Here is a 17882-nt window from a genome sequence, read left to right on the forward strand (position 1 = left end):
GGACACTTTCAAGAAACAAAGAAAGTCCATATACTGTACGACGACAACTCTTCAGTTGCCCAACAGATACGTGCAATTCATCTTTAAAATACAGATTCCAATAGTAAAAAGAAAACAGACAACAAGGCATGCAATATTTGTAAAAAGAAATTTAAAAGAAAATCAAACCAAGACCGACATGTCGCAACTGTACATAGTCTTGAGGAAGATCTGCCAAGAATAGAAGATGACAATGACAGTGAATGCCCTAGTATGGCCTATCAAAGCATATCAACACTGATGGAGACATCATTTTCTGAGATGGAAATCGAAGCAGTATCGTCAGGTACAAGCTCAATTACTACCTGCCCGCTGCCTACTGAACCGCTGTCTTCCGACCGGCTGCCTACAGACCAGCTGTCTACCGACCCGCTGCCTACCGAACCACTGCCTACAGACCAGCTGTCTACCAGCCCGCTGCCTACAGACCCGCGCCCAACAAATCCGTTATCAACTAACCCAATTGGTGGCTCACATTCTTCAAAGAAATATCGTTTAGAAAGCATGATTTAAAGGATTGTTACACACGTTGATTACGAAGATAAATAAATCGTTGCGTCATTGACCATCTTAAAGCCAAATTGAAGAATGATCGAAAAAAGGCGGTTATTTACATGCGTGAATGTTGTGAAACACTACTCGATGACGAACATTTCTAGAAATGGCTTGCAGGTAAACTCGACTATAAGCTATGCAGTCTGAAGAATCTTGCTAATACCAAAGAACCAAATCCCCGCCAATACAACCTTTTTAACCATCAAGAGGTTTATGACTTTTGGGTTGAAAACACTATTACATCGAACGATTCAGCAAATAGCAGTAAGCGAATTTCGAAAATGAACTTTCTTAGAACTTTCAAATATATTACACATGACAATGTTCGAGAAGAAGCTAAAAGACGAAAAAAGGATTGATGGTGAAAATGATCGTGGCTACTAAAAGAATTTATACCGATTCTATCAGAAAGGTGCTCCAGCGATTCAACTAAACCCAAGAAAGGCCTATTTCACTGTCTTCATTTTTCAAGCTCTGAAACCCTTTTATTGCCAGAAACCCACAGAAAAAGAAAAGCAGAGCTGTTTATGCATCAACTGCCTCAATCCACACATTGTGTTGAAATACACCAATGGCTTTCGAATCAATCACAAACTCGCACCTCATTATTCTCTGACCGCATATTTGAAGAATTTGGAATCGAGGACAAGATTTGAGGAGATAAAAGCAACAAACGACTGCAAGTATTATGAATATCGGCGAGTACAAGAAAGTTACATCAGGAAAATGGGGAAAATGTAGAATAGGACCGCCAGAGTTGATCTGGAAGAACCAGTTAATATGCTTGTCGAAAAACTTAAGGGCTTAAGTGAAAAATACTTGAAGCATAGAATTTATGTTGATAACTGTAGTTCAGTGTTGCCTCTGTTGAAAGAATCGTACACTGGGAAATATGTTGAGCTAGATTTTTCCCAAAATTTGTCATCGAGACCAAAAGATGAGGTACATTGCACTGTGATATCGTCGAACCCGTCCAATATCGCTATCGCTATCACATCAGTAATGACACGAAACATGATCCAGCTTTCGTTGATCACGTACTTCGGAATATCATCAAAAAATATGATATCAGAAACGAGAACCTTTGGATACAAAGCGATAATGCCCCCCTCCCAATATAAAAATAAGTATGCCTTTAGATTCTCCCAAAACTTGGCCGAGGATTCAACTTAAGAATAATTAGAGTGATAGACGCAATGTCAAGCTTTGGGGCAAAAAACATTCTCAGGCACGCTCTTGTTACACAAGATGGGTTTTTTAACAATAGTGAAGTCATTGTCGACTACCTAGCGATGAAAAAACGTTCATACACAAACGTTTCTGCGTTGGAGGTAATTACAAAGAAAATGAGACCAAATGTTCCGTTGGAGATCAAGAATTGCATAAAACAGCATATGATAGTATATGAAAAGGGAAAGTACGTTCTGCTGAGGAAATATTTATGCGATTGTGTCTCATGCCGTTTATTGGACTTTGGTACATTGCGAAAATGACGAAGTTACACTTGAAGAGAATGATGGGGAGGATCAAACCAATGATGCGAATCTTGAGGATGGAGAATTTTCCGCGGATAACGAGGATAAGATTTTTGATTTCGTTGCTACTCCGTCCTTCGTCACGCTTTTTACAGGAGTCAGTGCTGAACCCCTTTATTTTCTGAAAATTTCAGAGAAAAGATGTTCAAGTGATGCAATTTCCGACACGTTATTCCTTCAGGGCAAAAATATTTCAAGGGTAACTATCTTAAGACGTACGCTCTAGAAACATTTCATTTAACAAATTTTGAAATTCTGCCACTAGACGTATGTATAAGGCCCAACGAAGTTTTCGACACATATGTCGAAATTAATGATGATTTATTATTGAATATAATGATTTATAAAGGGTTGATTAGGAACAATTTTAGCAATTACGTGCTTTAGTTATTAGCTAAATTAAAAAACTAATGTTTTTGGAATATTCATTCCGAACGGACTCCTCAAAATTACGGGAAAATTTCGATGGTCTTAAAAGACAGCACCTCCCAAAATTTTTTTCTGTAAATCCTATTTGTTTTTATTTATTATTCCAAAAAAGCTGATTTTCAAAATGTTGAACCCTGAACATTTAGCAAATTAAAAAAAAACAAAAAAACACTGACTCTATTGTCCGAGTGAATGAGAAAATTCGTTTGCCTTTGCGATCCAGCATAATTTTTCCCACCTCAACTATTCCAATTTCCTGCTGGTAACAAAATTACTCTGGCTAATGTGTTCTAGATATTTTTGATAGAAAGAGTCTAACAAAAGGAAAAAATTCAGTGCTTTGCAGAGTAAAGGAATTAACTTTTTATCTAACGTGATTTTTATTCGTATTATTGATTATTATTTATATAATGAAAATCCACTGAAAATATTTTTAAAATCAGTTCTGTTTTCCAAAAATATATCATTTATATGTGATTCTCATGACATTTTTTACCCTTAATCTGTGCTTCCTTTTCCTAAAAGGTTTTGAGCCCACATCAACTGTTTTTTTTAGAAGGAAGATTCCGTTGTAGCTTTATGGTGTGAATCTCGTGTCACATGGGATATGCTTTTGAATAACGATGAAAATGTCGAAACATTTGTAAAAGAAAAGGTAAAGTAATTGATTTAAAAGGAGTAAGAGTTTGCTATTTTTTGCTGTAATTTTGGAATTCAAACTCATGTACCTGTGATATTTTTACAGAAAATGGAATTTACTCTAAAGACAGTCTCCACGCAGTCATCTCCAAGTCATTCCAGTCAGATACAAGAAGAAATGCTAAAAATATTTAAGGAAAAAGAAGACGTAACGAATGAAATTATGAACCTGATCACGGTAATCCTTTAAAAATGAATAATTTGATGCTATTTGTGATGACAAATTCTTGTTTTTACGTGTCCGTCACATAGACTGACTCTTTATATTGTTATTTTACACTGAAAAATATGTATAATACGCGGTAAAAAAGGGATTCGTTTTTTAAGAGGCAGTTTTTTTTATATTGTCTAGTTTGTGACTAAAAGCATTTTCATTTTTTGTGGAAGTATGGCTCTAAGGACAATTGCTTGATAATTTGTATTTTAATGTAGAATAAAGTGCCTGCTGAGCAGCAATCTTCTCCAGATTTCATTCGACAATTGACTGGAGTTGTTTGCAATTCCACTATATCAACCTCAGGTATAATTTCAAACTATTTATATCTAACAACAAAAAATAATTCCTAAAATTTCCAGTATGACAGTTCAAAAATTTTTCTCTGCCGGATGCTTTAAAAAGTTCAAATGATGAAAAAAATATTAAAAATAATTAGTGCGTTTCACATGGACTCGTATAGAAGTAAAGTTTGATGCCCAACTGTCGTTTTCACCATTAATGTTTGCTAAATGTTCGAACCCAATTGCCGCATGCCACCCGAATGATGGTAGATAGTTAACTTTACCATCGTGATGTTGCATGCAAAAACAATACTTGGTTTACCGCTAGACTTGCACGTGACACGGCAAGTTTGGTTTTAAGGCTGAGTAACAGGTGTATGTTTTAATTTTGTTCTTTGGTGATCTTTAAGGCTAGAAAACCTATTCTGTAATATCTCTTTACTAGATAATTCAACTACGTGCTCCTGTAATAAAGAACTATTAAAGAAGCGAAGTAATATTATGCGCCGCTACATCAATAAGAATAGGACGCTAGAGCTACATGCATTATACGTTCTTCAAGAGTTAGTGACAGATTTGAACCACCCTCGAGGTAAGACTCGCACGGGCAGGAAGTTGCTCCTATAGACGAGATTACAAAAACGTACAACGCATTAATAAGTAATCGATTATGAATTTGCCCACTCTAAAAGCTGAACTCCAATATGCGAATTTTGGTGGCGCGTGTCTTAGCGATCCAAGTGGACAAGCGACCATTAAATCTCCATATGCCATAGCGAAGTAAGTAAACGACAAAAGTTAAAAATGAAAATATGGATTCTTCGGCAGAAAAATATTTTCACTCACGTTTTTCAGCATGTTTATAATTTTGATTCTAATTGGCTCCTAAACATTTGTGACGTCAAAAGTCGCAAAAAATCGCTGAAAAAGTTCAAACTGTTCGATCTCAGCGAACAGCCCCTGTTGCACAATTTCGCGTAAACAAATCTTATGCGCATACCCACATCCCAATCGCTATAGCGGAGCGACCAAAATTCGCCTAATGAAGATCAGCCTTAAAAAAAAAATTTGTGTGATCTGTGAAATTAAATACAAGACAGTAAATATTGGCGGTAGGCTGACTTGAGGTGACTTGGATTGTTCACTTATTTTCATGTGTTTAGATCTGCTACGAGTGTTGTTTGAAGAATTGTATCATGCGGAAGTGATATCTGAAGAAGCCTATTACGATTGGGAGGACAGTAAAGATTTCCCGGACGGCAAAGGTGTTGCGCTTAGCACTGTTAAGTCATTTTTAGAATGGTTAAAAAAAGCAGAGGAGGAACAGAATGAAGAGGACGTTAGCGCAACACTGACGACAAATGTTGCATAAATAAATTTAGTGGCTTGAGGTTAAAATTTATACAGTAAAATATTTTGGATAGCTTCTACGTGTCATTAGCGCTTCTTTTTCTGGATTTACAAATTTACATATAATTTTTATTTTTTGTTTTCAAGTATGCAAATGCTTTACAGCCGTTTGGTTCGCGTTCAATTTTCTTTTTTATCATCGCCATTTTTTTTGCAAATACTTTCGACCCTACTCCCTTGATATAAATTTTATGTGAAACAGTTCTCAATGTGTTTTTGTACGTGTCCTCTTCCCGTGTTATTATTGTACTGTGTCTGTATCGTGGAATATTTCAGCGTTTTGGTCGACAGACAAAAAAAATTATCAAGCTGCATATTGTCTAACCAAACGTGATACTTTTTTGTAAAATAATTTATGTGAAGATTAGTGGATCGGTTATTTAGCGATCTGCTTGAAAGCCTTTTTTGCGATACTGCGCATTTGTAGATTTCGGTAACGTTAAAAAAAAAAATTCAACCGTTTAGATTCAAGCGGGAAGTCTCCATTATTGTATTTCAGATATAGATTATATTGTATTTTTTATGAGAAAATACAGAAAATATGGTTTGGCCAACAATTCGATTTCTTTTGTTAATATCTCATTGATTGTTCTGTATAGATTACGATACAATGACGCGCTTTGTATACCTTTTTAGTTGTTGTAAGTGATATAAGAAACAGTTCTATAAGAAACAATACCGCCATTCAGCAATGAAAGAAAAACAACTAGCTAACTACTCTTTCTTTACCAGTGTCATGCAGTGAGAAGGGCCCAAATTACGTTGCCAGAACTGCTAATCTTGCTCACTCAGCAGTACACTTTCGGATTCATCATATGTCCCGATACTCAACCTACTTGATTAGATTTAGAGTGGCGCAAATATTCTTAGTGAATTACTACTACACGAATTAGCCGTGATAAACCTTGGATAAACATAACATATTAGTAGTGGCATTTTTGATTAAGAAACAATTAGAAAGCTTTTATAGTCTAGAGCAAAAAATCTATACAGTAACCCATGTTACTCGATCATAAGATATTGTATCTCTTGTTTTTCACGTCTTTACGAAGATACTATGTTCACCATTGTGGTTACAGTGAGATGTAATAAAATAAAATCTTGTAGCGTTACGTAAGTGCTAGAAAAATGTATGTTCAAGGTCTGAGAGAGGACGCCCTTTTCTCTCATCAAAATGTAAAAAAGTCCTGGTAACGAGAGTGCCTTTACAGAGTTTAAGTGAAGTAAGTCTTTGATATCCCCCAGCCCACCCCCTTTCTCTTCGCTTAAATTTCTCGATTAGAGACATGTTATACTTTATATTTAGTTTACGATCTGAAGATAATTTTTACGATCTAATTTGTAAAATTTATCCTAGAACTAAGATCGAAAAATTTGTTAAGATCGTAGAATTATCTGAACATCGTAGAAAATATGGGCTTCCGGAGAAATGAACAATGACTGAGAAGAATTCGCGGCGTCGAAGAAGAAAACTACTTTTTTTTTTTAAATAGAAGAATGAATAAATATATATATATATATATATATATATATATATATATATATATATATATATATATATATATATATATATATATATATATATATATATATATATATATATATATATATATATATATATATATCGTTTAGTAGTTTGTTGGTATATTTATAAAAAGCATAAACATCATAAGCCATAAGTGATAAAATGTTTAGCTGCATTTCCATCGTAACTGGAGTAAGTAATGGTACAAGAAATGCTATCTACAAATGGTTTTAAAAAAGCTAATCTTTTAACAAAATAATTAAATGTAATAAAAATGTAATTAAAAATGGAGGTGTAATGTAGTGAAAACGAAGGAGTGCAAGCAAGAGAATTTTTTAAATGTTAAAAATTGTAAAGTTAATCAATAGATTTAACATTGTTTTGATATTTGTAATAACAGTAATAATGTTCATTTACTCAGGCGTTGTTGTCATTTCACACCCTAGGATTTTGATTTACCGCCCTCCAGTGTCATGCATGCCTATGTCATGTATTGCATCAGGCATAAATGGCACTGTTTGGCGTAAATCAAAATCTATGGGTCTCAAATGACAATGACGCCCTTGAAATTAACATTTTTATATTAGCAAGAGATTAGCAATTTTCTTAGCTTTTATGTGTATTTTTTAGTGCAACAACATATTTTCGTGTCTTCTTGCGTTAAACTGTGCTTTATGTACTATACTTTTTTTTGTCCAAACTATAACATGCTTAAAAGAAACAAAAATTCTTTGTTTTGTTCTAAGGCACAAGTTTATATATAGGCCCTACCATGAGCAAATTGTCCCCTGAGTTATTTTGCTTGTCCTATGTTTGCCCTAAGACTTCCACTGAAGTATTAAACCATCACAGGGCATGTAACTTTTTAGTCTACATTTGACTGTTGCAAAGTGGATTGAAGTGATTATTTATCTTTAAAAGTTTTTTGTGGAGCTAAACCAGCAAGCAAAGACATTTAAATGAGCGTAAATATTTCTTACCAGGGAACATTTTCAAAAAGTCAGCCAGTTTCTTTGTAGAATGAATTAAAATTCGAATGTTTTATATTTTTTAAATTACACGAAGAACGGCTGCATTTTCAATGAAAATTTTTTTTAGGAATTGGAGCGTAATGTTAGAAGTATACTTAAAAAACTTACACCTCAAAAGTTTAAAACTTTGGTTGCTAAAATGTTGGAATTAAACATAGATAATGAAAAGAAATTACAATCAGCTGTAGATTTGATATTTGAATTTGCTGTCAGTGTACCTCTCTACGTCGTTGCCTATGCCAACATGTGCAGAGTTCTTACAGATAATGTAAGTAAATTTCTCATATTTTAACAGGAAAATGTTGCTTGTAGTATGTGTTAAATTTATCTACTGTTATTCATTTAGTTCAAATTTTCTGCTACAAATACAGCCGAAAAAACGTCGACAAGTACAGTTACGTTTAGAAAGGTTTTACTAAATAAATGTAAAATGGAATTTGAAAAAGGGAGTTCAGATGAAAAATTGTTGGAGGAAGATAGGCTTAAAAAGTTTGAAACAGTAAGTGGTACATATGTAACAACATACGCATGGAGTTGTATGTGCATTTGTAAATAATTGTATATACAATCATGTTTGTGAAAGTTTGTAAAAGCCACAAAATGCAATTGCAACAAAAATTATAAAAAGAATGTCGAAATCTATTTTATTTGATGATAACAATAAATAAGAAAGTCAGAAATTCTGTAAAACAGATAAATTTTTCTACGAATTAAAGTTTTGCTAATTTTGGCCTAACTTATAAAATTGAACCCATAAAAACTTTTGTTTCCATAGTTTAATGCAACTAGATGTGCAAATTTAAAAACCTTTAAAATTTTGTGGTGATATTTCTGTTTATTTCTTTTTCTAAGAATAAATAGGGTGTGAATGTACTATGATGATAAAGATTCCCCTTCACGTTATTTTCATACATGAAAAATCTTTTCTGAGTATACATCTACACACCTAAGTAACAGGTTAGTTAGAGTTAAGTTTTTTAATTTAAAAAAATCTGACATTCATTTTTATAGGAAGAAGAGAAAAAGGCATGGGAAGAAGAACTTAATTATAGAGAAATGATGAACAGAAGAAGAATGCTTGGAAATATCCGTTTCATAGGTGGACTATTTAAATTAAAGGTGAGCTGAATTTGTATAATACAAACTTTTTAGGGTTAGTGTGTCTAGTGTTTAAGGAAATGATAACCCTCTTAAGGGTCTTTCTTTAAATTTAATTCTTTTGTATATTGTTTTTAAGTTTTTAATAAAATATTAAAAATCTTTATTGGTAAGAGGGAGTAATTGAGAAAAAAAATCTCTTTTATATTTATTTTTTTCAAAATTGTGTTTAAAACATCAAATCCCTTAAAATTTCTTGAATATTTTTACTGTACGTGAAAATTAAGGAGAGTTAAGAAAAACTGTTATCAGTGTAACAAAACTAAACTCAGAATCATGAGAAAATATCTTTAATTTGTAAGAAAATATTTTTGATACATTCATGGCGTTTAATTGGTTGTAGCATTTCTCCGGCGTCCTTTTTAGCAGGAAAAAATTCTTTATCTGCTATTTATAAATTTTCGAAAACCAACCTCCATTTTGCCTTAAAAGCACAAAAACAAATTTGTTGTAATAGTTATATCACAGGCTACAAAACATGGAAAGCGAGGACATATATAGTTATACTTGATGCTTGAAATGAGAGAAATTAGTTTTAAGACGACTATTTTAACGCACGGTATGTTGTATTTTTCTAACAATAAGCTGTTTAACAAAACGTGTTGTTTTAAAAAAGTTTTCAGAACTGTATAAGAGCTTAGACCATAATATTTGTCAACAAACAAAAGTTTACTAATGGAATTGTTTCAGGAAATAATCTGTTTCTCATTTTTTTATTTTTGCCATAAAAATTATTCTAATCATTATTCTGTACTTTATTTGTGTGGCTTTCAGAATATACATAGGGTTAGGGTTGTTAGGGTTATATTAAGGTTCAGGGGATTACTGTATCCCTTAAGTAACAGTTATAAAAACGTGTCATTGTCTACTATATTTGAACTTGCTTTATTTTAATTTTATCTGCAGCACATATGGGAGTAAAAATATTTTCGAAATAAAGTTGTATGCAGAATGTTAAAAGAGTTTTTTTTGGGGGGGAAAGTTCATTAATTTCTTGACAGGTGGTATTTCTGCCAGAAATAATAGTATTTTATTTTAACCTCTGTTCTATAAGTTAGTTAATTTGTTTGTTAAACTGTGACAATATGTGGTCTCCTCAACCAGAAGGAAGGCACTTAAGTCACAGATACCTGAAATTTTAATTTTCCCCCTTTCCTGGGGTAAGGATGCTAAAACAGGTAGATAAAGAAAACTGTTCAATATTTACATATTTACTTCTCTTCTAAGGAGACATATTTATGCAACAAAATTTCAAGTATAGTAAATTGAAAATATTTTTTGTAAAAGCACAAGAAATGTTAACATAAATTCGACATTTTTTTAAAAAATTATGACGAGATGAATAATCGCAACCCAGTATAATAATTATTGCGAAAGTTTTTTATAGTGGAACATCTGGCTATTTGGTTGACCTTAATTATAGTTATCCTGCCCTTAGCAAACCAGTACATTTGCTTTAGCCACATAACTTGTCCATAATATTATGCTATAATGCTATGCTACACCTAGCATGCGGTTTAGTGTCTACTTAATATTTATCTCATTGATAGAAGTGCTGCTCAATTTTATTTTAATTTTGCCACATTTCAACTATTGTCAACAAACAAATAGTTTCTTCGTCCATTTTTCTAAAACCAAGAAAGAACATACATCTTTTTAAATGTATTGTAAGAATGAAACCTAGATTTAGTACAACAGGTGAATGTGTTTGTTTACACTAGCAGCTGCCAATCTTAAAACAAAAAAGTGCTATCATTTTTTGAAGAAATATTTGCATGCTTTGTTGTTTAGATGATTTCGGAAAATATCATGCATGATTGTATTTTAAAACTGCTGCGAGCCAAAAAGCAAGACTCTTTAGAAGACCAACTGGAATGCTTATGCAAACTTTTGTCAACAATAGGAAAAGACCTCGATCATGCAAAAGCTAAGGTATTGAATTTAGTTGTTGTTACGTCCATAGCTTTGAAGAAATCGGCATAATATTGACAAGCTAGTTCACTTTTACTCTCGTTTATTACAAAAGTTAGTCGTCATCATTTTACTTTTGTAAGTTAGCTCTGTGGGAATTCACTTTTTTTTATATTAAAATTTTCATAATGTTTATTCAAAGTACCACTAAGGTAAAGTTACAAGGGTTTATCTCTGACAAACTATACCACTGACTTAAATTGCTGTTTGCGATTTTTTGTAGGGGTTTGTTTAAATTTGGCATTGTTTGCATATATAAAAAGCAAATCTAGAAATAAAAATTAATGTTGTCTTTGTAGTTGTGAAGTGGGTGGTATAAATAAATTTTTTTTAATATATCCTGCACAATCAATCTCGTTTTCATAGCCAAGAATGGACCAGTACTTTGTTCAAATTAACAAAATAATAGAGAAAAAGAAAATATCCTCTCGCATAAAATTTGCCCTGCAAGATGTAATGGATCTCAGAGTGAGAGATTGGGTGCCAAGACGCGATGAAGGAAACCCCAAAACCATTGATCAAATTCATAGGGAGGCTATACAGAAGGAGAAAAAAGAGGAAATGGCTCGTCAGCAAGACAAATTGCAACGAAAACTAGAACCAAGAGGCGGGAGAGGTAAACTTTCGTGTGCAAAAGTAAATTTCTTAATTTATGTCATCTAATTATCATATTGATTGTACATATCATTTTGCATTTAGGTGGACGAGATAGTCCAAATGTACGATCAGGTGGCCCAAGTAGTGATGGGTGGACAAATGTTGCTGGTAAATCAAATCGTAGTACAACACCAATTGTTGCTAGTAAATTTAAATTGACAAAGGTCAGTTCTTCGTTTTCAATTTGTACCACTACAAAACTTAAAATAATTTTAAAGAATATCATAGCTATCTATAAAAGTATTGTTTTCAGTATTTTCTTCTGTTCTGAAGATGTAATTATAATGGTAAAATACGTTTTTTAGTTTGTATTTTCTTTAAAAATGTACCTTTGTTATTGTTTGTAGAAAGTTACAGATTCAAATGAGATTTCGCTTGGACCAGGTGGTGGTAAACCTGGAGCATGGTCAAGAAAAGTGTAAGACAGATTGTTGTTTTTAAGTTGTTGTTCAGGTGCATGGCTGTGTATATACATTATTTAATTACACAAAAAACTAACTGTTTAGTTGTGTTAATGTGCCATCACGCAGAAGAACTTCAACAAGTGGTTGTGAGCGAATGAGCAATGACGATGGCAGTAGTTCTGCTTTACAACCAGTTAAATATATGACTGGTCCATCTGAAGATACATACAGTGCACCTTCGTCAGGTGCTCAGACTCTGGTTGAAAAATCTCAATCGCCAGTTGCATTGATTACAGAAGAAAAGATGAGAAAAACTACTAAATCAACTGTGGAAGAATATTTGAGTTGTGGAGATGTAAAGGTTAGTGCCTGGTCCCTTTTCCATTAAGATATTGTTTGACATACGTCGTACTTATGTTTGCTTTTGTTTCCAGGAAGCTCTGTTGTGTATAAAAAAATTGAGTTGTCCGTCAATGCATCATGTATTTGTTGAAGAGAGCATTTGCGTTGTCCTTGAGAAAAAAACCGAACATCGTCGTCTTGTAGGCACGTTGCTGCATTATTTTATTAAGGAGCAGTTATTTAGCACAGAAGATATGTGTCAAGGGTACGTCGTTCTAGTGGTCACTAGCTCCATCCTTTTTTCAGGTTTTAAGCCCACTAGTGTATTCACGTGTATGTGTTGATTCTGGTAATAAATTGCAAAAAAGAATATTTTTACTTAAATGGAAATATGCTGGACTACCGAAGAAATAGTTTGTTTAGCTAAGTGAGTATATGCTTTGTAGGTTTGCGTCCGTGGTTAAACTAGCACAAGATTTGGCATGCGATGTGCCTTTTATATACAAATATTTTGGTGAAGTTCTCGGACCGGTCGTCTATGATGGAACCCTACCTTTAAAGAAAGTAAAAGACACGCTAGAACCACTCGTTCAACAAAGTAAAGCAGAACTTGTAGTGGATGAAACGTTGTCTGTGGCTGTGGAACTTGCTGGGGTAAGAGAAATTATAAGTGCTCTTTGTCTCAACTGAGAAATATTCTAGTTGTATTTTCTGGTATTATTGTTGTGTTTCTAGCCTAGTTAACTAATGTTTTCTTTGAAACTAATAAAATTCAGTTTCTCTCGTACGAATGCTTGACGGAAACGAATGTGTCAGAGTAAAATCCCTGAAATTCAATTCCATCAATAAACACAAAATAATTTCTGACAGTGAACCCTGACTTAAAATCAACCGATGAGCACAAAGCCAGCGTCTTCACATCTTACCTTCTTATATATTACGAAGAATAATTATATTTGTCCGAGTCAATAAGGCTATTCGCGCTTAAAACAAAGGGTTTCCAGATAATCTCTTGAAAGAGGAATTTCGTTTGCGTTTGCGACCCAGCGTAATTTTTCCCACCTCAACTATTCCGATTTCCTGCTGCTAACAAAATTACTCTGGCTAATGTGTTCTAGATTTTTTTGTTAGAAAAGGTCTAACACAACGGAGAATTCGGCGCTTTACAGAACCTATTACCTTAAGTGATTTTTGTTCGTATCAAAATGTACTGAAAATCCATAAGTATTCAGATTATGAATTTGCCCACGCTAAAAGCTGATCTTCATTATGCGAATTTTAGTCGCTCTGGCTTTAGCTATCCGAGTGGACAATGCAAAGTAGATTTAAAAAGTTTTTCTAATGTAGTTCTCGTTTGTAAAGATGTAATCTCCATATGCCGTAGCGAAGTAAAGATGAGCAGCAAATGTTTAAAGTGAAAACATGGATTTATTATTCTTTTGCAGAAAAATATTTTCCCTATTTTTTCAGCATAATGTTTATAATTTTGATTCAGATTAGCCTCTAAACATTTGTGACGTTAAAGATCACCAACGATCGCTGAAGGAGTTCTAACTGTTTAAACTCCTTCGGCGATCTCAGCGAAAAGCTCATGTTACGCAATTTTACGTAAACAAACCTTTCGCTAGAATCGAGCGACCAAAATTCGTTTAATGGAAATCGGCCTTGGGAAAGAAATTTGTGGTATCTGTGAAATAAAATACACACACCTGAAAAATGAGCGGTTAATATTAGCGGTAGGCTGACATGAGGTGACTTTGATTGTTCACTTCTTTTCATGTGTTTAGATCTGCCACGAGTGTTGTTTGAAGATCTGTATCATGTGGAAGTGATCTGTTAAAAAGCCTATTACGATTGGGAGAAGAGTAAAGATTTTCCAGGCAGCAGAGGAGTTACGCTTAGCTGTCTGTCTGTCTGTCTGTCTGTCTGTCTGTCTGTCTGTCTGTCTGTCTGTCTGTCTGTCTGTCTGTCTGTCTGTCTGTCTGTCTGTCTGTCTGTCTGTCTGTCTGTCTGTCACGCAAAATGGTAGCATAGCTGCGCAAGTAGCGAGACGCACGCGATGCGGTATAAAAAGGACGGGCGAACCCGTGGATTTTTCCACGGGATACCGACTAGTTATTGCAATTACTTTATGCCCCACTCCCTTTATATAAATTTTATGTGAAACAGTTTTCAATGTGTTTTTGTACGTGTCCTCGTGCCGTGTTATTTATTGTGTCTGTTTCGTGGAATATTTCAGCGTTTTGGTCGACAGACAGAAAAAACAAAAAAATATCATGCTACATAATTGTCTAACCAAACGTGATACTTTTTTGTAAAATAATTTATGTGGAAGAGTAGTGGATCGGTTATTTAAGCGATCTGCTTGAAAGCCTTTTTTGCGATACTGCGCATTTGTAGATTTTGGTAACGTATAAATAAAAATTAAATTTAACCGTTTAGATTCAAGCGGGAAGTCTCCATTATTGTATTTCAAATATAGATTATATTGTATTTTTTATGAGAAAATACAGAAAGTATGGTTTGGCCAACAATTCAATTTCTTTTGTTAATATCTCATTGATTGTTCTATATGAATTACGATACAATGACGCGCTTTGTATACCTTTTTAGTTGCGGCGGGTTTTAAAAGAAACAGTTCTATAAAAAACAATACCGTCATTATGCAGAGAAAGAAGAACAACTAGCTAACTACTCTGTATCTCTACCAGTGGCATGCAGTAAGAAGGGCTTGATGTGACGTCACCAGAACTGCTAATCTTGCTCATAATATATCCCGATTATACTCAACCCTCATGATCAGATTTTTAGTTGCATTTTTGACCAAGAAACATTTACAAAGCTTTTATAGTCCTGAGCAAAAAATCTAAACAGCATCCCATGTTACTCGATCATAATATGAATCTCTTTTGTTTTTAACGTCTTTACCAAGATAACTATGTTCAACATTTTGGTTGCAACGAGATATAATAAAACTTGTGCGCTACGTAAGTGCTAGGGCAATGTGTGTTCAAAGTCTGGAAGAAGGACGCTGTTATCTCTTCAAAAAGTAAGAAATGTGTGGTAACGGAGCGGAAAATAAAATGGTTTTGTATAACGTTATTTTCTGAATTAAACTAATCTAATAAACTCATATTTTACATTATTGCGCAACCTCGTCTCAGGAAATCTTCTTGGATGAGGTTGTGCCTGTTCTCTCACGTCCTCCGAAATATCAGCCATGCGTAACATTTTATAAAAGGCACAATATAACACCCTCGCCCCCCCCCCCCCAGGGTTATTTGCCTTCTTGGTATAAGAGATGACGGCGCCGAAGAAGAAAAGTAATTGTTTTTTAAGAAAAAAAATAAAAAATAAGAAAAACCTTTATTTTCATTCAAAATGTCAACAATGGAAATTTGCTAAAATAACATCTATAAAAATATTTGGTGTTTTGGCTCACCGGTTTTTTTTAGTCAATTTTTTGAACATTTGTCAGAAATCCTTTTTTTATCACTTAATGTTTTTGTAACAAAATCCGCCATCTTTATAGTTAATCGTTGCATATATTATGACGCGGACTAACGAAGCTCTTATGAAATCTGGTTTTAAGAAATTTATGAGGACATGTGCAGCAGAGCTGTTTAAGAGGAACCTTCTGTGTTCGAAGATGTCCCTGATCATCTCAAGACTTAGGACATGTGTAGCAGAGCTGTAGAAAGAATCCCCTGCATGCTCAAGCAAGTTCCGGATCAGTTCAAGACTTAGGACATGTGTAGTAGAGCTGTTTGAGTAGAACCATGGATACTCCAGTATATGCTTGAATGGTTTGGTACAATCCAAATTATGGAGAGAATCGACTACTACCAAAATGATGATGCTTATTACCAGCAGAAAGCGCAGAAAGCTAGAATTAAGAAAGAGCTACTCGGATTAGCCTGCCATCCCGACAGAGTCGTAGACTGGTGCTTTCCAGAGGACGAGAAAGAGGATCTTGAATAATTGTGCAAAAATATCTAGAGATTCGTAATGACACTATACAGGATCTTATGCTTCATAAGAAGCATAAGATAAAGTGATGGAACAACAATGTGACGACTGTGAACGCATACTTGATGAGTATGATAGATGCAAGTGTCGGAATTGCCCCATCATTTAAAAAAAATTATAGTGGAAGTTGTCAATAAAACGAAAATCTTTATCGCCACCGTTCACGGAGTCTCAATCTTTTTCTTAACTTTCTTACTTGGCGTGTTTGTAATTAAAATACCAGCTTGTTAAGTGTTCAAATTGTATTATGTTTGAAGCCATATCATTTTCACTTCGTTTCATATCATAAACAGCTTTTATTCCATGCAATTGGTGAATATCTTCCCCTCCTGTGCAACGATTCGCGGTGCGCAACGATTAGAGAACTGACTATACCTGTTGCCTTCATCGTAAAGATCTTGAAACGTTGATCAAGAAAATGTATAGGATCATGTATCTTTGACAAACGGTTGCAGAGATATTTGGGTTTAAAGGTTTTTTGGTGACGTCACAAACCCGTCCATTCCGAAACGGATTTGGGGCCACAGGTTTGGGAAACTTACCCAATTTGGTCCCAGGTGGTCCCTAGTTACCCACGCAGTGAAAAATGACTAACGTCACCACCTCGTTTCCAAGTTATTTGGCCTCAAAGTTTTGAGTGCACTGCAATGGCTTCATTAATTTAAATTAAGATATTGACGTTAAAGTAGTGATATTGAAATCGCGCTGCAACGTCAGAAAATTTAACATTTGAGTCAATAGTTATAGAAGGTCGATTCTGGCGCACAATTCTAGCGCAGTCCATTTTTCATAAACTTTCACGCGTCACCCACACCCGCCTGACGGATGAAATTTCGTAAATTTTTATAAAAAATGGACTGCGCCAGAAGTTATGCACCAGAAGTCGATCTTTTATAACTACTACGAAAATACAAATACTCCCACCGGTTTTTCATTCCTTAATTACTTACTTAATCTCGTTCACCAAATCCGCTCGACGTCATGAAATTAAAGAAAGGTAAAAAAAAATCACGAAAGGGTAATCAAAAATCTAAGGCAGGTTTTTACGTTTTGAAAAAAGCCTAAATTAATCGAAACCGGAATGGGTAATGCTGTAAAAATCTATCATTTTGATGGTGGCGAAGCCTCGATGTAAATCGGTATGTAAGGATATTTAAAAGAAGTTAACGTAAGGTTATGGAGCAGCAACATATAGTTGCCATGGTTGTGATAATAGAATTGAAACAATTAGACCCAATCACGGGTGAGTACATATATAAAAAACATTATCTGCGTACACCCAAGATAAAATATTTACATCCCGATGGACTTCATGAGATTTTTGAGGAATTGGTAGATGATATTCTCAAAAGGTTTGAAAAACTAAGTGAATCCCCAAACAATGGATTCGGTTGGATAATATCAAGGAATGTGAGTATGGATACTGAAATTGATATGTTTCAACCACTAAGAGGATCAACCTATATCGAACTACCAAAAAAGTTACAAGCAACAAAAGTCGTAATAAAAATGTTAAAAACAATGACGACAAATGTTTTATATACCCAATACAATCAGCGCTTCACCCACAACCCAAAAACCCACAGAGACCAACCAAGTA

General features: G+C 34.2%; 2 protein-coding genes across 2 annotated transcripts in view; both read left to right on the forward strand.

Moving 5' to 3' along the window:
* LOC130640792 (eukaryotic translation initiation factor 4 gamma 1-like) overlaps nucleotides 1-5722 on the forward strand; it is a 30553-nt gene extending 24831 nt beyond the window's left edge. The window contains exons 21-25 of the mRNA XM_057447346.1: nucleotides 3115-3213; nucleotides 3304-3435; nucleotides 3690-3777; nucleotides 4201-4347; nucleotides 4919-5722. Coding sequence (XP_057303329.1) covers nucleotides 3115-3213; nucleotides 3304-3435; nucleotides 3690-3777; nucleotides 4201-4347; nucleotides 4919-5127 — 675 coding nt within the window. The 3' untranslated portion in view covers nucleotides 5128-5722. The remainder of the gene's footprint in view (nucleotides 1-3114; nucleotides 3214-3303; nucleotides 3436-3689; nucleotides 3778-4200; nucleotides 4348-4918) is intronic.
* Nucleotides 5006-14787, forward strand: LOC130640793 (eukaryotic translation initiation factor 4 gamma 3-like). The gene is made up of 12 exons (XM_057447347.1): nucleotides 5006-5146; nucleotides 7789-7989; nucleotides 8068-8220; nucleotides 8733-8840; nucleotides 10671-10811; nucleotides 11217-11466; nucleotides 11550-11671; nucleotides 11855-11925; nucleotides 12014-12272; nucleotides 12346-12518; nucleotides 12700-12907; nucleotides 14041-14787. The coding sequence occupies exons 2-12, from the start codon at nucleotides 7861-7863 to the stop codon at nucleotides 14083-14085; spliced, it is 1659 nt and encodes a 552-aa protein (XP_057303330.1). The 5' UTR covers nucleotides 5006-5146; nucleotides 7789-7860; the 3' UTR covers nucleotides 14086-14787.
* The last annotated feature ends 3095 nt before the right edge of the window (nucleotides 14788-17882 follow it).

Source organism: Hydractinia symbiolongicarpus, chromosome 4 (assembly GCF_029227915.1).
Source record: "Hydractinia symbiolongicarpus strain clone_291-10 chromosome 4, HSymV2.1, whole genome shotgun sequence".
NCBI classification, from domain to species: Eukaryota; Metazoa; Cnidaria; class Hydrozoa; order Anthoathecata; family Hydractiniidae; genus Hydractinia; species Hydractinia symbiolongicarpus.

Coding starts and splice junctions, on each gene's coding strand:
- LOC130640793 (XM_057447347.1), top strand. CDS start 7,861: ATGTTGGAATTAAACATAGATAATGAAAAGAAATTACAATCAGCTGTA. Junction 11,672..11,854: donor GTAAATTTAAATTGACAAAG/GTCAGTTCTTCG, acceptor TATTGTTTGTAG/AAAGTTACAGATTCAAATGA. Junction 12,273..12,345: donor TGAGTTGTGGAGATGTAAAG/GTTAGTGCCTGG, acceptor TTTTGTTTCCAG/GAAGCTCTGTTGTGTATAAA.